General features: G+C 37.7%; 3 protein-coding genes and 1 non-coding gene across 4 annotated transcripts; 2 read left to right on the top strand and 2 right to left on the bottom strand.

The window, feature by feature from the left end:
- The first annotated feature begins 682 nt into the window (after window positions 1-682).
- On the top strand, window positions 683-755 carry TRNAK-UUU (transfer RNA lysine (anticodon UUU)). Its single transcript has one exon. It is a non-coding gene; the product is annotated as a tRNA-Lys (tRNA).
- Window positions 756-995: 240 nt separating this feature from the next.
- LOC108220144 (CASP-like protein F16) lies at window positions 996-2,266 on the bottom strand. Its single transcript, XM_017393822.2, has 3 exons — window positions 1,846-2,266; window positions 1,590-1,707; window positions 996-1,478 (listed from the first exon to the last, which is right to left on the bottom strand). The coding sequence occupies exons 1-3, from the start codon at window positions 2,055-2,057 to the stop codon at window positions 1,203-1,205; spliced, it is 606 nt and encodes a 201-aa protein (XP_017249311.1). The 5' UTR covers window positions 2,058-2,266; the 3' UTR covers window positions 996-1,202.
- A 3,677-nt stretch (window positions 2,267-5,943) lies between these two features.
- Window positions 5,944-7,568, top strand: LOC108220145 (uncharacterized). Its single transcript, XM_017393823.2, has 4 exons — window positions 5,944-6,333; window positions 6,798-6,834; window positions 6,912-7,033; window positions 7,111-7,568. The coding sequence occupies exons 1-4, from the start codon at window positions 6,088-6,090 to the stop codon at window positions 7,171-7,173; spliced, it is 468 nt and encodes a 155-aa protein (XP_017249312.1). The 5' UTR covers window positions 5,944-6,087; the 3' UTR covers window positions 7,174-7,568.
- Window positions 7,569-20,324: 12,756 nt separating this feature from the next.
- Window positions 20,325-23,201, bottom strand: LOC108221485 (flowering time control protein FPA). The gene is made up of 3 exons (XM_064093945.1): window positions 23,181-23,201; window positions 21,986-23,097; window positions 20,325-21,456 (listed from the first exon to the last, which is right to left on the bottom strand). The coding sequence occupies exons 1-3, from the start codon at window positions 23,199-23,201 to the stop codon at window positions 20,658-20,660; spliced, it is 1,932 nt and encodes a 643-aa protein (XP_063950015.1). The 3' UTR covers window positions 20,325-20,657.

The following is a 23,201-nucleotide window of genomic DNA, read 5'->3' as shown; positions in this document are numbered from 1 at the left end:
TGTATAGATAGCTAAATGTCTGAAGCCTGAAGGGGTGTTTGGTTTAGCTAATATCAGAATACGAGTAGTTAAAATTTTAGTATTGTGCATATTTTCGCACCTTTTCTGAGGAAACAAGTGCTTATTACATTGCTGCTGAAAGATCTTCAGCTTCCTGTCTAATATAGTACAATATCTTGATGACTAGATCTAAGCTGTTTTAAAATGTTTAGGGTGATCATTGACTTTCTAAGCATGTGTAGAAGAATCAACAAGAGAAGCTGGCTCTAAATTTTGATCTCTAATGATTTGAACTGGTATAATTTTTTCCTTGTTAGGTAATAATGGCTATAAGCAAGTAAACTTTGTGCCAATGTCGTAATGGGTGCCTAGCATTTTTTACTCTAGGTTATATATCACTGGAGTTGCACATTATGCACACTGCCTAGTGGTGCACAAACAGTTTTTCTTTTCTTTTCTCTTTGGTAGCTTGATGGATTCCATGTTTCCAAACCAGTAATAATTAATAAGATATTCTATATCTAAAATACTTGAGCGTTGTTTGTTCACTGTATGCTAGCAGAATTGCTGCCATTGCATTGCACTGTGAAGGCAGTGTGTGAACTGCGGTGTGCTTACATTTCATTGAGATAGCAGGCTTTCATATTGTTGGATTTTGTAGCTTAGTGCAGTAGCAATATATGCCGTCTTAGCTCAGCTGGTAGAGCGCGTGACTTTTAATCCCGTGGTCGTGGGTTCGATTCCCACAGACGGCGCCTAACATTAGACTATGTCAGCATAATTTTTTTCCCAGGGCGATAAGACAGTACACTTAGGTATTGTAGGTGGTGCACTGCCTCCCTGGTATATTGATTATTGAGATTGACTGGGAACTGAAAAGTGAACTATCATAATATCCTTATGACTAGAGAAAGAAGTTTCACCACTTTCTCATTGTAGATGCTGCACTGTATCACAATTTTACTTATTTGACAGAAGAAAATAAGAACCCAAAATGAACCATCAAAATATATATCATTATGACATGAGAATTCCATAAAGAGCTTGTAAGTGACATGATAAGTAATGGACAATAACATGATTAGTTAATAGATTTAGATCTCTAGTGCATCCGTACATGTTAGTATTTTACTAACTACTGTTTCATTATTTTGTTTCAGACTTTAGCAAGTTGTTCCCAGTACAACACGCATAACCACAGATCAGGCATAGAATGCAGGTGTTATCTCGATTCCTTTACTACTGGTGTTTACTGGGGCATCATACTTGCTAAAGAGCTTGTAAGAAGAGATGAGGGAAAGCACGGCATAGCATATAACTACTCCGAAAGTTAGGGCCAGAGCTGATGTGGCTTTGTGACAGAATAACCCAAATGATCCACATGCTGAACTCCATGTTATTGCTGCATTTCCCTCGTATGCAAGGTACATGACCTCCGTGGATACTGCCCCAGCTCCCAGTATTATGTATGTAAATACCTATATTATATATGTGATATGATTAGAAGTTGTGTATGGTGAGACTAATTAGAATGCATCACAGTGAGATTTTGTGGTAAAAATAAGATATGTGAGATGTAATTAGCGAACCTGGTCAAGAACGAAAAAGGTCCAGGCTCTTGGCATGGTTAATGGACGAGGAACAGCTGAGACAATTGCTGAGAGGAGGGAATAACCTGCACAAACACCATTCGCGTGCACCAAATACCTGTATATACAAATTTAGTAAAGGGATTTAAGTCCTTAGTATAAGATTTTATCCCTTAAACACTCAATATTAGGTAGAAAAAGTCTCCTGTTAGGATTAGAGAAATAAGTGATAAATGAGAAGGTAAAGATCAAGGACCTGAAAGCACCAAGATCAGAGTACGAGAGGGAACCAAAATCATTGGACTGGGAGTTTTTGAGCATTATAACAAGCGCGGAGAGACAGAGAGCTATAGGCAGCAACCGCAACAAAGTCTCTCCAATATTCTTGCTTCCCTCTTCCCTTGATGGTTCCATCCCCATCCCAGCTGCTGAATCTCCACCACCGTTGCTACTTTTCTTGTCCGCCATGCTACTAGCAGTAGCTATTATTAGTGAAATGAAGGAGGTGATGGTGGCACTATCAGTGTTGGCTGCTAGCTACTTATAAGTAAAAAGAAGAGGTGGTTGAGAAAATTGAATGATCTGAATTGTATTTGTTACTTGTGTTGTGTGACATTAATAGCTTTGATTCCTCCACTCTTTTTCATGCATGCAGATCTGGTCTAGTCTTTTTGTATCTGTTCATTTAAGTCTCTGTACATCTTATCTATACATGCATCTTTCAAAGAAGGAAAGATTATGCTTCTAGGCCGCCTCCAGCAATTATATGTCTACAACAAACTTACATGCATCCTCCTTTGATCATTTTTTCTTCTCTTGTTTGTTTCTTAGTGACAATAACAAGTTCCTTTTGTGTTAAAATTAATTCCACTATTATGAAAATCTCTTTAATCATAGCTCCAAATCTCGTGAGGACTCGGACTACGGTGGTGTTTCGCAATCGATTATAAGTCCGATTTTTATATTTATAAGTTAGAAATACTTATTTGTACCGTTTATATAAAAAGAAATACTTAAAAGAAGTTAGGATTCCTAACTTTTGTTTCAGCACTTCTACTTATTTTCTTAATCATTTATAAGTTTTGACCTGCTACTTCTACTTCACTTTTTTATGTTAAACAAAAAACACTTATTTTGAACTCACCAAAACAGCCCTTGTATGTCTTTATGGTGTTTCTTTATCCATTTTGTGGCTCACAGGCGGATTAACAAATTTTGAAAGAGCAGGCTAATCATGTTCTTGTCAGAAAAAGAGCGAAAATCACGTTTAAAATTATGAATTATGACTTATACTCTTATAGTGACTTAATCTGAAAGTGCTGAATTTAAATTGTCTATTTGATTAATTTTATATTTATGAAGAAATAACAAAAATGAATTTGATAATTTATTTATTTTAATGTTGAAATTGATTTTAGTGGAAAAATTATAAAAATAAAAGAAGATGATTTCTGACTTATTTTTAAAATTTTATTTTTAATTCTAAACCAACTTTCACAATAATAAATTTAAAATCGAAAATGGTTTAAAACCGTATAAACTCACTCAAAAGATTAAAAACTCAGCTGCAGGCATCTATGCTCAATATATTGCCTACTCTACGAAATGACTGATGAGCATTTGGGCCTTAGGAGTGGGCTTAAGCTCAGATACCCGATCCCTGTAGGCCTCTACACCTGCAATATTTCTGAAGACAATGCTATCCGTTAGCAACTACTTTTTGCACCAAAATCTACTACTCCCTCCGTTTCTTTTTTTTACTTCTCTCGTTTGATATGTCGGGACTCTTCATAACATGAGATAAATTACTAATTTACGTCTAATTTATAAAATTAAATATATTCATGAGTGATCTTGTTGGATTCGTATTTACGAATACTTTAATACGGTGAAATTTTTATATGTAATACCAATACGAAATTAAAGATATTAACCATAAAAAATGTGTGTTGGCAAACGTGATAAAGAGAAACAAGAAAAGTATTATGGGACGGAGGGAGTAACGTTTATCTGACCAGCCTGGAGTAGAGGTGGCCAAACGAACGAGTTCAAACGACTCGACTCGTATCGGCTCGCCTTTTAACTCGTTGAATACCGGTACGCCGCGAGACGAGTTAAAACTCGCCTCATCTCGTTAAGCTATACGAGACGATCACGAGCCTGGGTTTGAGAAAACGCGAACGTCTCGTCTCGGCTCGAACGTATCGGCACGCACGCTCGCTCGTCTCGGAGACGTCTCGCCCGCCTCGTACGAGCTCGTCTCGTCTCGCCCGTGCAGAGCAGCATCTGTCTCTTCAAACTTTTATCTACGAACAGAGTCAGTACATAGCATATTTCAAGAGTGCTTACACTTTGGGTAAAACAATGAAAATCCACATATCTGATACACCATACATCAAATGTTACATGATCAAACACCAGGATACACAATACAAATATCATCAAGGCATAAAAAATAATTATTTTTTGGGTGCTATCTTAAATTCTTGATGGGTTTCTTGGTGGAAGAATCATGAGAATCAATTTCCGGTTTTAGCTAAAATTGCGAGAGACATTTTAGTAGTTCCCGCTTCTACAATTGCATCGGAGTCCGCTTTTAGTGCGGGAAGAAGAGTATTGGACGAAAAAAGATCAAGTCTATCTCCGGATGTCGTAAAAATATTAGTTTGTAAAAAAGATTGGGATCAAGCCGCAAAAAGACAACAAGGAAGGAAAGAAGATGACTCGGAAGGAGAAGACGATGTTTGGATGACAATGGACACTTTATCGGAATCGGGCACGTCGGCTATTCCAGAACAAGAAGAAGAAGAAGAATAAAAAATTAGTTTTGTGTTTTAGATTTATATTTCAATTTAAATGTAATTTTTTATTTTTATTTTGTTTTGAATATAAATGCGGTTTGTTCCGTTTTTTTGAGAGGAGTCCTCTCAAATCAGTTGTAATTTTTTTTTAATTAATAAAATAAATAGAGGTACCGTACTCTTTTTTTTATTACATAATAAATTAATAAAAATTAAATAATATATATTTGAAGTAGAAGTGCACGGCTACTGCCTACTGGTACAGGAAATTGGAAAACCAAAAAAATCAAGTCAACAACAGTAAAACAAAAGAAGGCGAGTTTGGCGAGTTGGTCCCCTGAGCCCACACACACTGTGTCCCTACGTAAATGAACTGTCCAGCTACAGCCTACAGGCTACAACTGCAGAAGAAAAAATATGTATAACTCGTCTAACTCGCCAAAACTCGCGAGTTGGACGCGAGTTTAATATTTTGAGATTCGTCTCGGCTCGGCTCGTCTCGCTAGTCTTACACGAGACGTCCACGAGTTCAACTTTCATCAACTCGTCTCGCCTCCGACTCGTCTCGTCTCGTCACGGGACGCCCGTATGCCACCACTAGCCTGGAGTCTAAAATAATTTTGACTTATTAATGACATATGGGTTATTAAAAATATAATATAAAAATTGCTTCAAAAAAAAATATAATATAAAAATAAAAGTGTTTTATGAGTAACTTATGATTTATTGGTAATTTTTACCAAAAAAAAAGTTAAAAAAAATTAGGTCATCGGAAGAAATACCTTAAACTAACTTCCGGTTTTAAGTCAGTTTCTAACTTATTTCTGACTTTTTTTGATAAGCAGAAATATATTAATTATGGGGATAAACCACCCCAGCCAGAATTTAGGGCCAAGCCCTAATAATATCCATAAAAACAAAACATATGAAAAGAAACTTATTTCTGTCTTTAAATGGACATATTTACTATACAAACAAACATTTTTCATTGGAATTGGAAACAACTTTAAACCCCAGCTTAAAGCCGGACAAGCAGGCTCCGGACACAGTGTTAAGGATTAATTCACATATATATTGAACTTTCTATTAATTGTGTTTTTTTATATTGTAATATTACTTTTAAGTAGCATTATGCTTGTGAATTCTTACAATATTATATATACAGACTTTGAGTAAATGAATAATACGCCCTCAGTCCCACGATACATGTCATTTTGACCTTTTGCACGTAATTTGATGTGCAAATAAAACATATTTCTATACATTATTTTTCAAAGTTTCTTTTTCTAAATAAAAATATAACATCCATATCTTTATTCAGAAAAAGAAAATTTGAAAAATAATCTATAGACATATGTTTTATTTGCACCTCAAATTACGTAAAAAAAATCAAAGTGACATGTATTGTGGGACGGAGGAAGTATTATTTTTCAGCCTAGAAGGTAGGAAAAGAATTACATCAAAACATAAATTTCATAAATTTCTTGAGAACACTTTAAAAATTATTATGTAATTTTAAATAGAACAGGGAAATTTCATTTCTTTTAGAAAGAAATGTAGTAGTTGTGAGATTGTGAGTTAGTTATTGACCACAGAAACAGAAAATAAAGGATAAGCAGGGGATGTGAGTTCTGAGCTGCTCTCTGATCACTTCACCAAGACCAACTAGTAAAGGGCAAGAGATACAAGATAATACAATGTCCATTTTACCCAGCAGCTACTGCTACTGCCATTGCAGCTCACAAGTACAGCCCAAAGTTTTGCTTGCTGATATATTCAAGTTGAATGGATCATCAAGTGTTAAGCATACTAGAAGGAGATCATCATCAGTTAAGTTGACAGGCAGGCCAGCATTGCGCTGCATGAGCATTTCAGCATCGCTTCAAGAACTCGACTTAACGGAGGATAATGTGAAGCAAGTCCTCCTGGATGCTAGAGAAAAGGTATGCGCTCTCTGCCTCAATGTTGTAAAATTAAATAAATGAATCATATAAGCGGATGTTTGGAATCGTGCATTTTATTTCAAATGATGAATTTCAAATGACAGGATTTGAGTTGTTATTTCAAATTCTCGGGTTTATATTAATATTTGAATGTCTGGATTTCAAATGGAATACAGGTTCCCAAGTGCTTGTAGTAGTGAAATTTATGACGAGATTATTTTGAATTTCAACAATTACAATTAGTATAAGAATCTAATTTAAAGACCAGGGGGGTTCAAGCTTGATTCATTTTGTAAACCTGTACTGTGTATCAAGTTAGACGACCATCTGTATGAAAATGCTAAAGTGTTTGCAGAAAAACAGGATTGTTTTCGACAATTGGAATGATAACTCTATTCTTATCTGGTATTCTGTATGTACATGATATAATTGTAACAAAAACGCTCTTTTCCCTCAAAATGCAGTTCTCACATATCTTTGACACTTCGGTTGGCATGACAGGTGACTTACTTTTGTACGCTTAGGTATATGCTGAATTCTGTTTCTAGTCGTGCTAAAATATAAAAAATGAACTTCAGGAGTGGCAGAATTAGCTGAAGTGGATGGTCCATATGTAAAGATTAGTCTCAAGGGCCGGTTTTGGCATGAACGTTCTTTAATTTTAGCAAGACTTGGTAACTACTTGAAGCAGAGGATTCCGGTAAAAGTCATGTACCTTACAAAGCCCTCAATCACTCATCGTCTTCTGTTTAATATTTATTGGGTGTTTTTCTGCAGGAAATCTTGGAGGTAGATATAGAAGACGAGAAACAACTTGATGATAGCCCTGAAAATTTCTGAGGTATTAAAAGTTGTGGAGCATTTAATCCAGTTCTTTGATTCAAAGGCAATCTATCAGAATGGGAATTTGAGCGTACTATTATTACTTCCGAGGGAAATTGTACACCATAATAGTTATGCCAGAAGCAACAATGAAGATAAAAGCGGAAGCATTATCAAATGGGACACAATGCATGACCACAATTACATGAATCGGGCTACTTCTGCACTAAGATGGTATTGTTTGTCACTGCAGCTTTGCTGGGAACTAATTCTTGTAAACAAAGTCCAGGCAATTGGTTTTTGCTTGGGAGTTCAGTATCTGATGAAACCTTAGATAATAAACATATAGAACATTCATGAACATACTTCATATTTGAACTCTTAATGTATGATATTTCAAATACTTTTATACAGTATCAGACAATGACACAAAATTTGGCTAAAATCTTACTAGGCTGGTTCTGTTTGTTTTTTCCTACAGCTTTGATGAAATCTAATTTCTTGTAACAAACCTTAGATAATTAATACAGTTTCTTTCCAGTAATTTATGGCCAGGTTATAGAAAGAAAACTCTAACACAATAGACAGCATTCAAGTGACATCAGACACAGTATCATTCTGAATTGGAATGCAAAGAGAGGACTGTTGCTATATTTGATTTACTGCAAAAACAAATGTTATCATCAAACTCTTTATACCTACAAACTGGTATACATCTTCAGGAAACATTAAGAAAAAGAATCGACAAATCTCATCCCAGCTAGCTACCTACAAACTTAGTAAATGAAGTACATCTCCAGGAAACATTAAGAAATAATCGGCAAATCTCATCATAGCAAGCTAATAAGATCAACCGGTAACTATAGCTTTCTTTTTATTTAAATCTTTATATCCCAAGATCATCGTGGCCCTGAAGATTTCCATACTTTCTTCTTCATTAATGTGCCCCAAAAAACCACCAGTCAAAAGCTCATCTGCTAATTGCCTCTCCTTGGGATTCGTATCCAGACACACTGCTACAAAATGACCAAAATATTCATCAAACCTTGGCGGGTTCTTAAAATCTGTGGGAAACTTGAGGAACTTTCTTGTCGGGTGATATTTCAAAATCTCCGCTTCAAAAACTTCAGTCCTAAGTTCCTCCCATGTATTAGGCAGAATTCCCACATTGCTTATGTAGCTAGCAATTCTAAGCAATTCATTGCGACTTGCCACTTTGATTTTCCCATAAGCCAATTCCAGAGCTGCAATTCCAATAAACCATATATCAGCTGCAAATGCGTCGTATTTACGTTTTAAGGGCGATTCTTTCACCATATCAAGCTCTGGTGGTGCTCCCCATGACAGCAACTTGTTTATTCCAAATTCACCAGATTCTTCAGGAGCATAAGTCCGGTCAAAACATGAGGCTGCATAGGCAAGTTTGATGGACTTATCTTCAATATGATAGAAGATGTTAGCTGCTGTAATTTCAGAGTGATCTTCACCCTTAGAGTGGATCACATGGAGCGCCCTTAAAACGTGCAGTAGAGAAGCCGCGATACAGTTTTGAGGAATCCCATCAGCATATTTTGGGCGGCTTTGAATGATTGAGCGGAGAGACAACACTTGAGCATCAAATGGCAGTACCATACAAATTGTTTCATATTTCAATTGTTTAAGGAAGTGTGCGATTAAGGGTAGAATATTGATATGATTGACTGAAGTACTTTTCTCCAGACTCTTTTCGGCCTTCTCATAAACCTCACCTTCATTGTTCTTGACCATTGTGAAGGCCACGGATCGAGGAGAGGTATCATTAAATCCAGTGGTGGTGACTGCTTCATAAACTATATGACAGTAATCTTGCCCCCATGTCCCAATAGGTTCCATAATTGTGTAAGTGATGCCCTTTTCACGAATCGAAAGATGATCACTCTGTTTTTTCTTTGGAACTCGATCAAGAAAGCGGTCTACGTGAGGATCCATTACTGTCAACATATCATTAAATGTCTTCATGGTCCCTACATTTTCCCACAAGAAGTCATGCCCATGAAGCAGCTCTTCTGCAGATGCCCTACTCTCTGGATCAGGATCAAAACACCAGGCCAAAAAGCCACCGAAACGTTCACTAAATCTTGTCTGCTTCACTGACAAGACATTTGGTGGTTTCACTGGATCAGCACCCGGATCAGACTCTGCACATTTAGTCCTCAACTCCTCCCAAGTATCCGTCAAAATTCCACGTCTCCTTATGAAACTAGCAATGTCAAGCAATTCTCTGCGATCCTTTACTAGAATCCTCCCATAGGCTAATTCCAAAGCCAAGATTCCAATAAGCCAAACATCAGATTTCTCCGTGTTGTAAACATCCACAAAATCCAATGATTCATCTTGTTTAACTTCAGGGGCTAAACCCCAGGCCAGCATTTTGTCTATAGGGCGGAAATTTGGATTACCAAGATTCGGATGAGTAGTCCGCTCATATAGAGAAGCTGCATAAGCAAGATAGAAATTTGGTGCATTAAAATTATAGAAGACAGAATCAGCCGTGATCCTTTTGTGATGTTTGCCAGATTGGTGAATTGCATCGAGGCCAGCCAAGACTCGTACGAGCACTAATGCAATCATCTTCTCATCCATACCTCCAGAAAATCTTGGATTCGACAACAGCAGAGGCCGAAGAGACATGACAGTAGTATCATAAGGCAAGACAATGCAGAAATGTGGAACATCTTCCACATTGGCCTTAAAAGATTCAAGGACTGGCAGAATGTTGGAATTTATTTGAGAGGCCAAGACTTGAGAGGCTTCGACATCTTGAATGGCCATGTTGAAGTATTCCTCTTGAGTACTGCTGATAATCTTTAAGGCAACAAAGAAAATGTAAGTATTGTTGTCTTTGGGGGAAAGAACGGCAGCTTCATAGACTGGGAGAGTGAATGCAGGACCCCATCTTCCAATGACTCTCAGAATCTTGTAACTTGCTTGTCTTTCGCTGTCTGTGACAACAATATTGATCAACTCATCCATGGAAGTGCTTGATCAAGATTTGTGAAGATCAAGAAAGCAAGAATGTACTCGAAAACGAAACGATGCAAGAAGCAGTGGATACAAGTTTATGCAGGTATGTCAGATGGGTGATCAGTGAGTTGATAATGATGAAGATGAAGTATCAAGAATCAGAGTTTACAACATGTGTATATAAGTGTGTAGATGGGTGATTACAGAGCAAGTTGAAGATGGGTAGAGTGGTTTAAATAGATTTCTTGGTGGTTCAGGGTTATATTCAGTTTGCCTTGGCATAATTTGTTAGGATAAATTTTCAATTCATTTTTTTTATAGTTCCCTTCCTGATATCAAATATAAAGTCATACATATTATAAAACACTACTAAATTTTTTTATGGGATGTTTATATATACAATTTTAATTTTACTTTCTTTTTTTTTGGGTAGGGGGTGTTTAAGCGCCCGAACCCTACTGGATCTGTCCCTGACTTTTTCTCCCTATCTGCGATAGCGTATTTTGACATTTTTACAGATGGTAAGAACAATTTCAAGACTGTCAGTGGAAAATGTGTATTTAAAGGACTGGAGTTTATTGTATAATTCTGTAAAGTTATTTTGTTAGTGTTGTGATGCACATAGTCACTGTTATCTGAATGACTGGCTTCATCCCATGAACTCTTGTTTCGAGTTATAGATGTCTCAAGGTTCGGTTTTGGCATGAGTGGTCTTTAGTTTTAGCTAGACTCGGCTCAAGGGTCAGCTATGGAATGAACGTTCTTTAGATTTAGCAAGATTCCGTAATTACTTGAAGGCTAAAGCAGAGGCTTCCCATAAAAGTTATCTAGCTTACAAGGCCCTCAATCACTCGTCGTTTTCTGTATTTCCCATATTAATTTCTTTTATCCTCCATTCCGTCTCCAGAAATTCTCTCAGGTAAATGATGAAGATGAGAAACGACTGGATGATAGCCCCGAAAATATTTTGAGGCATTCCAACAATTTCATCCATTAGTAAACGTGTCTGTGAGAAATTTAAATTTTTCTGTTAAGAGCTGTGGAGCATTCTAACTAGTTCTTATCTACCAAAATGGGAATGAATACATTTTTTTTTCCCAATAGGTCATGGCCAGGTGATATATTATACTTCTGCTAGTATATAGGAAGAAGACTCAATCACCAAAACAAACTCTGAACAAAGTAGATAGCATCCAAGTGAAATCAGACATTGTATCAATGAAAAATTCAATGGAAAGGGAAAGAGAACTGTTGCTATATTGGAATTACTGCAAAAACAAATGTCATCATCAAACTCCTTATAATGCCAACCTAGTAAATGAAGTCAATGTCTTGAAAACATTCAAAAAAAATGATAAATCTCTTCACAGCTAGCTATGCAGAACCGATAGCTACAGTTTTCTTTTTGTCAAAATTTCTATATCCGTTGATCATCACAGCCTTGAACATTTCCATACTTTCTCCTTCGTTAACGTTCCTCAGAAATTCATCCATCAGTAGTTCATTTGCAAGTGGCCTCTCATTCGGTTCTGCATCCAGGCACATTGCTACAAAATTACCAAAATGTTCATCAAATCTTGGTGGGTTCTCAGGAGCTGTGGGACACTTAAGGAATTTTCTATTCCTTTGAGTTTTCACAACCTCTAATTCATCAGCTTTAGTCCTAAGTTCCTCCCATGTATCAGGCAACCTTCTCACTTGGCTTATGTAGCTAGCTATTCTGAGCAATTCTTCCCGCTTCACCACTGGAATTTTCCTATAAGCCAATTCCAGAGCCGCAATTCCAATAAACCAGATATCAGCTTTAAATCTGTCGTATTCATGAAGTTTTCTGGCTCGTGATAAGACATCAACCTCTGGCGGGGTTGCCCAATAAAACACTTCTTGGATTGGACACTCACCAGATTCTTCAGCAGCACTAGTCCGCTCATAACAGGAAGCTCCAAATGCAAGTTTGATGGATTTATCTTCAATATGATAGAAGATGGTACCTGCAGTGATTTCTAAGTGATCATAATCCTTGGTGTGGAGCATGTGGAGCCCCCTTACAGTGTGCAGTAGAGCAACAGCTATACAGGTTTGGGGAATCCCATTAGCAAATTTTGGGCGGTTCTGTAAGATTGAGCGGAGAGACAACACTTGAGCATCAAATGGCAGTACTATGCAAAGTGTTTCGTGGCCTTTTAACTGTATAAAGAAGTGTGTGTTAGAGGGTAAAATATTGATATGACTGCAAAATATATTTTTCTTGATGCTGTATGATGCTAGATCAAATAAAGGAGCACGAAGGCTGCTGGCCATTATGAAGGCTACGTGCTGAGGCGAGGGATCATTTGATCCAGAGGTAGTGACTGCTTTATAAACAGGTAGAGTGGTTGAGCGCCCAAATGCCCCTAGCCCCCATGTCCCAATAGGTTCAAGAATTGTGTAAGTGAGGCCATTGTGACAAAACGAAAGATGATCACTCTGTTCAGATGAGAGTGCATCGTGAGGCTTTGCTCCTGCAGTCACCATATCTCTGAATGTCGTCATGTTCTCTACATTTTCCCTCAAGAAGTCATGCACATTAAGTAGCTCTGCTGCAGATGCCCTGTTCTCTGGATCAGCATCAAGACACCTGGCCACAAAGCCGCCAAAACGGTCACTAAATCTTGTCTGCTTCACTGTCAAGACGATTGGCAGTTTTCCTGGATCACCCCCAGAAGCAAACTCTCCAGATTTAATCCTAAGTTCCTCCCAAGTATCTGTCAAAACTTTTGGGTGGCTACTTATGTAATTAGCAATGTCAAGCAGTTCTCTCCGATCCTCCACTAGAATCCTCCCATAAGCTAATTCCAAAGCCAAGATTCCAATAAGCCAAATATCAGATTTATCCGTCTCGTATACATCCACAAACTCCAGTGATTCATCATGTTTAACTTCAGGGGCTAAACCCCATGCCAGCATTTTGTTCACAGGGAGACAATTCCAAACATCAACATTCTTCAGACTAGTCCGCTCATATAAAGAAGCTGCATAAGCAAGATAGAAAGTGGGCTCTCCAAGATCATAAAAGACAGTATCTGCTGTGATTCTTGCATGACATTTGCCAGCTTTGTGAATTGCATCAAGGGCAATCAAGGCTCTTTCAAGAACCAATGCAATCATCTTCTCCTCGAGGCCTTCAGAGAATCTTGGATTCGACAATAGTAAAGATCGAAGAGAAGTGACAATGGTATCATAAGGCAAGACAATACAGAGAAGTGTACCCCCTTTTACATTGGCCTGAAAATACCTCATGAAAGGCAAGATGATAGAATTATATTGAAAGACTTGAGAGGCCTTAACATCTTGAAAGGCCAAGTTGAAATAGTCCACTTGACCGGTGCTGATGAGCTTGAAGGCTACTAATGAGAGGTGAGTCTTGTTGTCTTGAGGGGAAAGAATGGCAGCTTCATAGAGTGGGAGAGTGAATGCAGGACCCCATTTCCCAATGACTCTCAAGAGCTTGTATCTTGTCGAGTCATCTTTGACGACAAGATTGATCAACTGAGACATCAAAGTGTTTGAGTATGAAAATCAAGAACGTGAAGATGGAATGAAGCAAGATTGATGAATAACAAGAAAGCAAGAACGTAAAAGGGAATGATCAAGATTATGGTTTATGGACGTAGAGATGGGTGATGATGAGTTGTTATGATGATGAAGATGATGTATCAAGAATCAGACTATGCAACATTATATCTTCATGTATAGATTGTATAGACTGTGTGTGTATTATGTATAGAGAGATGGGTGATGATCTGTGAGCAAGTTTGAAGTTGGGAGAGCTGTTTAAATAGATTTCTGGGCGCTTCTCTGTTCTAAAATTTTGTGACAAAACTGTGATGGTAATTTTTTTTTTAGAATTTAAATTCTGAATGTTGGTAATGAATATAGATATTTAAAATATATACTTGTATATTTTATATATAATTATTGTGAAATTGATAGTCAAAACCATTACATTTATTAATTTTTACTAAATCGGTGTATTTAAATTAAAATTTTATACATGAAATTTAAGTTACCCGTATGGCCGAGTTTATGACTTATGACTTAACTTGATTTGTGACTTAATGTGACTTATTTACGAGTTATTAAAAATATAATAATAAAAATAAAAATGATTTACGGAAAATTTATAACTTATGGGTAATTTTATCAAAAAAATTTAAGTCAACTTTAAGCCGAGACTTATTCACAAACATAGTTTAAAATCAAAAAATAACTTAAATCGGGGCTTTAAGCCCATGCAAACAGGCCCTTAGACCCTAGTTATCTGCCTCAATGCATGAGCATTAAAAAAAATCCAGTGATCACTGTGAGACAATGAAATGAAATTTGACTATTTCTGCAAAGGGTGGCATTGATTGTATCTGCAACTTTGCTGGGAATGTATTTCCTGTAAACAAATTCCTGCACATTGGTTCCTGCATCGGAGTTTGGCATCTAATGAAACCTTAAAGAATAGGCATACAGAGAATATATGAGCATATTGGATGTCTGATGTCTAGACTTTTGATATTTCCGGTACTTTAAACAGTAGTTCACATTGACAAAAAATTGGAAATTCACTTTCTTCTAACAAACCTTAGAAAAATGCATAGATTTTGTCCAGGGAAAAGGGAGAAAGAGAACTGTTGCTATACTTGAACTACTACAAAAACAAATGTTATTATCGAACTCTTTATAATACAAACCAGTAAATGAAGTCCTGTCTCAAGAAAACATTAAATTGAAAAATCTCTTCTACAGGGTTCTTCTAGTCCAAATCTGTACAGCCCTTGATCATCACAGCCTTGAAGATTTCCATACTTTCTCCTTCATGAACGTTCCTCAGAAAATCATGCATCAATAGCTCATTTGCAAATGGCCTCTCATCCGGTTCTGTATCCAGACACCATCCTACAAAATCACCAAAATATTCATTAAATCTTTGTGGCTCCTCAGCAGCTGTGGGAAACTTGTGGTTTTTTCTGTCCTGTTGAGTTTGAGTCCTAAGTTCCTCCCATGTATTAGGCAACCTTCTCACTTTGCTTATGTAGCTAGCAATTCTATACATTTCTTCACGATTCACCACTCGGATTTTCCCATAAGCCAATTCCAGAGCCGCAATTCCAACAAACCAGATATCCGCTTTAAAATTGTTGAATTCATGAAGTAAATAGGCTCTTAGTAAGCCATCAACCTCTGGCGGTTGTGCCCATACAAACAACTCATTAATTGGACACTCATTGGATTCTTCAGCAGCACAAGTCCGCTCATAAGAGGATGCTGCAAAGGCAAGTTTGATGGACTTATCTTCAATATGATAGAAGATGCTACCTGCATTGACTTCGTAGTGAGGTTCATCCTTCGTGTGGAGCACGTGGAGTCCCCTTACAGTGTGCAGTAGAGCAACAGCTATACAGGTTTGGGGAATCCCATTAGCAAATTTTGGGCGGTTCTGTATGATTGAGCGGAGCGACAACACTTGAGCATCAAATGGCAGTACTATGCAAAGTGTTTTGTGGCCTTTTAACTGTATAAAGAAGTGTGTGTTAAAGGGTAAAATATTGATATGACTGCATGGAATACTTTTCTTGATGCTGTATGATGCTAGATCGAATAAACGCTCACGAAGGCTGCAGGCCATTATGAAGGCTACGTGCTGAGGCGAGGGATCATTTGATCCAGAGGTAGTGACTGCTTCATAAACAGGTAGAGTGGTTGAGGGTCCAAATGCCCCTAGCCCCCATGTCCCAATAGGTTCAAGAATCGTGTAAGTCAGGCCATTGTGACAAAACGAAAGATGATCACTCTGTTCAGATGATGTTGCCTGTTTCATTTGGTTATCTCCATCAAGAAATTCACCTACGTTCTTTTTGTCTAAATGTTTATATCCCTTGATCATCACGGCCTTAAAGATCTCTATACTTTCTCCTTCATGAACGTGCCTCAGAAAACCGTCCATTAATAGCTCATTTACAGATGCCCTTTCATCGACTTCCTCCAGACACATTGCTACAAAGTTACCAAAAGATTTATCAAATCTCTGTGGGTTATCCGAAGCTGTGGGCAACTTGAGGATCTCTCTCAAAATATCCGCTTCAGCAGCTTCAGTCCTAAGTTCCTCCCATGTATTAGGCAGCTCTCTCACAGAGCTTATGTAGCTAGCAATTCTAAACAATTCATTGCTATTCGCCACTTGGATTTTCCCATAAGCCAATTCCAAAGCCGCAATTCCAATAAACCAGATATCAGCTGCAAATACGTCGTATTCATAGATCAAGTCCAATTCTCTGACAATCTCTGGCGGTACTCCCCATGACAGCAACTTGTTCATTGAAAATTCACCAGATTCTTCAGCAGCATAAGTCCTTTCATAACATGAGGCTGCATATGCAAGCTTGATAGACTTGTCTTCAATATGATAGAAGATGTTACCCGCTGTAATTTCACAGTGATCTTGACTCTTAGAGTGGATCACCTGGAGCCCCCTTAAAGCGTGCAGTAGAGAAACAGCAATACAGATTTGGGGAATTCCACCAGCAAATTTTGGGCGGCTTTGTATGATTGAGCGGAGAGACACCACTTGAGCATCAAATGGCAGTACCATACAAAGTGTTTCATATCGTTCTATGTGTTTCAGGAAGTATGTGTTTAAGGGTAAAATATGAAAATCATTGACTGAAGTACTTCTCCTCAGGCTGTCCGCGGCTAGGTTGAAATACACTTCAATGTCCCTGGTCATTTTTAAGGCCACATGTTGAGGACACGAATCCTTAATTCCAGAGGCAGCGACAGCTTCATAAACAATCAGGTTGTTTTCGAACCCCCATTTGCCAATAGGTTCCAAAATTGTGTAAGTGATGCCATTGTGACGAAAGGTTAGATGATTTCTCTGTTTAGATGATGTTTTTTGTTTCTTTCCAACATCTTGATGAAGAAACCGGTCTTGTCGATGATTTGGCTCTCCAAACATACCACTGAATGTCTTCATTTTCCCTACATTTACCCTCAAGAACTCATGATCCATAACAAGCTCTTCTGCAGATAGCCTATTCTGCGGTTCAGCAGCAAGACACCGGGCCAGAAATTTACCAAAACGCTTACTAAATCTTGTCTTTTCCACAGGCAAGACAATTGCTAGTTCTAATGGATCAGCCCCTCGAGCAAACTCTCCAGATTTAATCCTCAGTTCCTCCCAAGTATCCGTCAAAACTTCAGGATCACTACAAATGTAATTAACAATGTCAAGCAATTCTCTCCGATTCTCCACAAGAATCCTTCCATAAGCCAACTCCAAAGCCAAGATTCCAATAAGCCAAATATCAGATTCTTCAGCCGCGTAAAAATCCACAAACTCCAATGACTCATCATGCTTAACTTCAGGGGCTAAAGCCCATGCCAGCATTCTGTCCACCGGGAGACTATTCCAATCACCGCGATTCACAGGACCAGTCCGCTGATAAAGAGAAGCTGCATAAGACAGATAGAAAGTAGGATCATCAATATCATAAAACACAGTGTCTGCTGTGATCCTGGTGTGGCGCCTCTGACTCTGGTGAATCGCGTCAAGGCCAGTCAAGGTTCTTCGGAGAATTAAAGCAATCATGCTCTCTTGCAGGCCTCGAGAGAATCTTGCATCCCAAATTTGTAAAGACCTTAGAGACGTGACAAAATTATCATAAGGCAAGACAATGCAGAGAAGCTTAACCCCTTTTACCCTGGCCTCAAAAGATGACATGTATGGCAAAATATCGGGATTACGAGAGTAGAATTGGGAGGTTTCGATGTCTTGCAGAGCCATGTTGTAGTAGCCTTCTTGGAGTTTGCTGATAATCTTGAAGGCCACCAATGAGACGGGGGTCTTGTTGTCTTGAGGGGAAAGAACGGCAGCTTCATAGAGTGGGAGAGTGAATGCAGGACCCCATTTCCCAATGACTCTCAAAACCTTGTATCTTGTTAAGCCATTTTTGATAACAAGATTGATCAACTGAGACATTATGAAAAGCAAGAATGTAAAATGGGAATGATCAAGATTCAGCGAGTAGTAGAGATGGGTGATGACTGAGTTGATGATGAAGAAGATGAAGCATCAAGAATCAGAGGTGTAGATTATGTATGAATAGAATAAAATAGATGGGTGATTATTCAACAGATTTCTTGGTGGTTATATAGTGTGACTTGTTGATGATATTCAGTTGCGCGATGTATCAGCACGTTTTATAAATTAGAAATCTTGGTTCAATAGTATCTTTGTTGCTTACTGGGGTGTTTCAATTTTATCAATTTTGCGGGTGCATTAAGAAAAAAGAAAATTACAAATAAAAATAAAATATATAATAGACTAAACTACATCAAGCTTCGTGTTGTGTTCTGTGCAGTGTGTAAGGTTTGGTAAAAAATTTAAATATTACATTTTCACATAGCAAATAAATTAAGAAATTTAGAAATTAGAAAGATATATTCGTGGACAGCTCTACTTCGCATGTGAAATGCATAAAATTTAAGTTCCATACATATACTTAAAAAAAAAAAAAAGTTCTATTTTATAATAGGTGATGGACATTCAATAGTTGATGAATTATGGGATTCATTATGCAGCAAAACAGTTCAAGGATGATTTTATGATGAGATTGATATATGGGGTAAAGCACCAACACTGTTTCTGTTCAAGATCTTACTATTTATACATCTCAGTATGTTTGAGAAGTTTGATTATGTTATTTAATTTTGACATTATAAACAATTTTTTGAAAAAAGGCCCTAAATAACAAAATATTAAAGTTTAATGCCCTGAATAACATATTTTGTAAAAATGGCCCTAAATAACAAGTAAAGACGCTAGTGAAGTAGCGTGTTGTATAAAAGGGAGAACGCTAAACGCATTAGCGTTTATAACTTTAAGCCCAAGCCCAACTCCTTTTGTTTCTTTTTCCTTTTTTTAAAATAATTTTCTTAATTCCTAATAAAGTAATAATTGAACGTAAATTAACAGTCAGTTAATATTTTAGGGTTCATATTTGGGTTATTTGCAGGGCCGAAGGCCCTAAAGCCGAGAGACCGACGGAATAAATAAATTTACAACCGTTAACATTTAGGGTTTAGGTTTGGGTTGCAGAATGATTAATTCGTACTGTATATTAAATTGGCCGACGGTTAGGGTTTAGGATTGAGGGTGTAGGGCCGGTAGGCCCTACTCCCTCGAGCCTAAACCCTAATTAAGCGAGGCTGAAGGGCCGAAGGCCCTGAAGCCGAGACGCTGGCGGAATAAATAAATTTACAACCGTTAACATTTGGGGTTTAGGTTTGGGTTGCAGAATGATTAAATTATACTTGAAAATTAAATTTTTCCGCCCGAAAGCCGAGAAACCAGTTTAAAAAAGTGAGCTAATATTTAATATTTTTAATATTTTAGGGTTCATATTTAAATTTTAGAAAGATTTATTTATATCTAAAATTAAGTTTATTTTATGAAAATTAAAAAAAATTCAAACAGCACAAGATGTAACGTTTATTAATTTTAAGCTTTTGAAACACAGCCTTAAACGTTGCTTTTAGTAACGTTTTATGTTTCATATTGAACACAACGAATATAAACACTTTAGTGGTTAGTATTTTGACTTTAAAAAAAATTAAAAAATCAAAAAAACCACAGAGGCAAACGCTAGTGATAGTAGCGTTTTATACTTTAATTTAAAAAATTTACAACCAAAAGGCTGCACGATACTCACAATAGCGTCTTCACTTCTTTTTAAAAAGAAAAAACAAACTAAAACGCTACACGATGTAGCGTTTTGGTTTTTTAACCAAAACGCTACACCATGAGCGTCTCTACATGTCAATGAGGGCCATTTATCGGATATTTTGATATTTAGGACATTAATACCTCAAATTTGGATATTTGGGGCCAACACCCCAATTTTTTGGATCTTAAGTGATTATTTTTTAACGACGAAAACACCGTCTCAAAACATAACTTACTAACATAAATAATTAAAATACGTTCAAATAAAAATTATATAAACTTGAGAAAAATACGCCCATGACAGCCAGGCACACTTTTTTGGTGTCAATAACTCTAAAAGGGAAATCGTTTTCCAGGAAAACCCATATATACACGATCTTCCAACAGTAATTTAGAAACGCAACCTCTTTAAAGTTTAAAACAAGATATCCAAAGCAACATGTAATTATCTTTTTCTTTAGTCACCAATTAACGAACGATTGTAGCTGCATGCAATGATGCAAAAAGTAAGTATCACCATGACTTCACTTTTCTTCCGTTTGCCGAAGTTGGTGAAGAAGATCTCCTGCCAGCTTTAGTGTTGCTTGCAGCCGTTTCTGGTAGTTTGAGTCTCCATCTTCACGTGTACCTGAATTCTGCTGGAATGGTTGTACTTCTTGTTGCACTGTAATTGCTGAAACCTCCGACTGATTTGTGTGGCTCGAGGGGCTGGAATCTTGGCTTTCTGACGGGACCTCTGGTTGCCTTAATTGCCCAAGAAGAGATGCTGCCAGCTGCGCAAGTTGTTCTGGTCGGAGAGTTGCAGACGAAGATGGTGGTGTTTCATGGGAAGGGTTAGTGCTTCCAGCAAAAGCGGTCCCAGAAAACCCTGGTGGGTAGTCCGCATAACATGGCACTGTTGCAGAGTTGTATTCTCGGCTGACAGAATCGAAGGGAGCGCTGAATGGTTGTGTTGCTCGGTTTCCAGCACCAGCATTGTGGGTTTCCAGATTGCCTGCCAGCCATTTTGAACCCTGTGATGGGTTATGCTGATACATATGCCTGTTATCATTAATGGTGGGAGGTGTAGTTCTAGGCTTCTAGCAATATGATCAGGGCCTTCAAAAGATGCAGGTTGGGGAGTAGGAAACTTTGCCAGGAAATGTACATTCTGTACTCCAAGGTTTCCCTGATCTGAAAAAGGAGCCACAGAGGAAGACCCGTAACTTGTGTCGTTTCTCTCAATCGGATTATGAAGAGACTGAATACTGGGACCAAGATTTTCAGACCTTAAAATAACACCAGAGATACCAAGTTTCCCTGGAACTTTTAGTACTTCGTCAGAAAATTCTGAAGGAGGAACAAGAAATAAAGTGGTGTTCTCGTCAATTTTAGCAACTGCAGCTTTCTGCTTTTTCCCCAAATAATTCATGAGTTCATTGTAAGATGCAATATCAGCGTCGCTATAAGGAAAAAAAGTTACTACCCAAGAACTGACAGATTCATAGTAATGCTTTGCCAGGATGTCTATATCGGTCTTTGTTGTGCAATCCAGAAAGTCAGGCCTGCAGCATGAATAAATTTCAATGCACAAATAGATGCTAACATGCAGTGTAACAATAACAACAAATGCACCTTGCAACAATTTTAACATGCTAGTTATCTTTTTTTTTCCAGATAGAGAAGAGTTACTAGAGTAGCTGAAAGAAACAAGTAGATGGCAAAGGAGAAATCTATGAAATCAAGTTCCACAGTTCAACACTTCAACTTCAAAAGAAAAAAAGATCTTCCTTGTTGGTTGGAGCTTCGTCCAAAGGCCTTTTGTGCTCATTATATTGTTTCCATAGCTTCTATATAGCTATCACTAGCTTTAATTATAATATATTGTCACGTCTAATATATTGAGAGAATGACAACTATTGATCATAGCAAGATTAATTAGTAGGATTAGAAAACAAAAAGAGATAGCAAATGTGAACAGATAACAGATGAAATAAACATGAAGCTTGTATTTCTGAAAGATTCCTATCTACCAAGACAAACTGAGGCAATTTCCTGGAGATTTTGTAATGATCAACAAATTTAAGAACTTACAGTATAATATCCAGCAGTTTTCCCACCGGAGAACAGCGAGCACGACAAACTGGAGTTCCTCTTTTTGCGATAGTTCCTTCCCATTCCCAAACTTCATTTGGAGAAGGCTCATTCAACTCTTCAGATGGTCTCTTCCATTTGACATGATTTGGAGGAAATGGAACAGGTCTAGTCTGGAAACCATTACTTGGTTTATTCCAGTGTTCACTTCTCTCACCAAATGGCTGCTTTTCATTTATCGCTCTATCAGGGATCTGTTCATGCCCAAAAGATCCATAACAGAAGTTCTTGTTGTAGGCATCAAGCTGGTGGTAATCGGGTATTTTAGGCAACTCACGTTTTACTCGTTCAGGATCACAAAAATAATACTCGGGAAGTTCATTTTCATGTGGAAAAAAACTGATCTTTGGTTTCTTAGATTCATGAAAAAGCGTTGGATCTTCTGGCAAGTTCCAAGCATTATCATATAACTGACCTTGTCTAGGAATATCTAGTTGAGAATAATCACGGAAGTGGGCACCTCTATCTCTTGGAGGACTACTTTGGTGCTCATAAACACTCCTCGGAGGTCGCAGCTCTGGACCCAGATCTTGGAATCCTCGTTCAGATGCACCATCAATAATAGGCTTTTCATTACCCTTCCTCTGGAAAAGCACAAGATCAGGATCCTGGGACTCCATATCAGTAATAAACCGAGGGGGCGCCAATTTGGGAACTCTAGATATGTTCTCATAGCTTCTTTTATTATGTCGCAACTTCTCATGAGAAGCTTCAATGCGTGAAAATGGCCTGATATCTGGGGAGGAAGGGGCTTCCACAGGATTCCGTCCCCTGGAAGTATACTCACTCTTTGCAAAACAAATGTGCACACGAGGATCGCCAAATAAATTTCCAAGAAGAGTATCTTTAGCCCTGCAAGCTGACCTTAAACTTCCGAAGCGGACAAAGGCATAGCCGCGACCAGGAAATGCAGTAATGTTCACAATTTCACCAAATAGTGAAAAGGCATTTCTTAGAATTGTCTCATCCACCTTCAGCACCGCAGGAAACCCAATCCATAAGACTTCACTAGGTTCTAAATTTGTATCCACTGATGAAGATGAAGATTTCTCCTGTGACAATAACAACATTAAATAAAATATTATTATTGTAAGATTCAAAAACCCCAATGAGTCATTTCTAAAAGACCAGGTACATTTAAACTTTGATATACCAT

The sequence above is a fragment of the Daucus carota genome, chromosome 5 (genome assembly GCF_001625215.2).
Source record: "Daucus carota subsp. sativus chromosome 5, DH1 v3.0, whole genome shotgun sequence".
In the NCBI taxonomy this organism is placed as follows: domain Eukaryota; kingdom Viridiplantae; phylum Streptophyta; class Magnoliopsida; order Apiales; family Apiaceae; genus Daucus; species Daucus carota.
Note: the sequence above shows the minus strand (reverse complement) of the source record. Positions and strands in the feature narration are given on the sequence as shown.

Coding starts and splice junctions, on each gene's coding strand:
- LOC108220144 (XM_017393822.2), bottom strand. CDS start 2,057: ATGGCGGACAAGAAAAGTAGCAACGGTGGTGGAGATTCAGCAGCTGGG. Junction 1,708..1,845: donor TCTGATCTTGGTGCTTTCAG/GTCCTTGATCTT, acceptor TTGTATATACAG/GTATTTGGTGCACGCGAATG. Junction 1,479..1,589: donor CCTTTTTCGTTCTTGACCAG/GTTCGCTAATTA, acceptor TATATAATATAG/GTATTTACATACATAATACT.
- LOC108220145 (XM_017393823.2), top strand. CDS start 6,088: ATGTCCATTTTACCCAGCAGCTACTGCTACTGCCATTGCAGCTCACAA. Junction 6,835..6,911: donor CACTTCGGTTGGCATGACAG/GTGACTTACTTT, acceptor AATGAACTTCAG/GAGTGGCAGAATTAGCTGAA. Junction 7,034..7,110: donor ACTTGAAGCAGAGGATTCCG/GTAAAAGTCATG, acceptor GTTTTTCTGCAG/GAAATCTTGGAGGTAGATAT.
- LOC108221485 (XM_064093945.1), bottom strand. CDS start 23,201: ATGGTATATCAAAGTTTAAAT. Junction 23,098..23,180: donor TGGTATATCAAAGTTTAAAT/GTACCTGGTCTT, acceptor TTATTGTCACAG/GAGAAATCTTCATCTTCATC. Junction 21,457..21,985: donor AAACTGCTGGATATTATACT/GTAAGTTCTTAA, acceptor TTCATGCTGCAG/GCCTGACTTTCTGGATTGCA.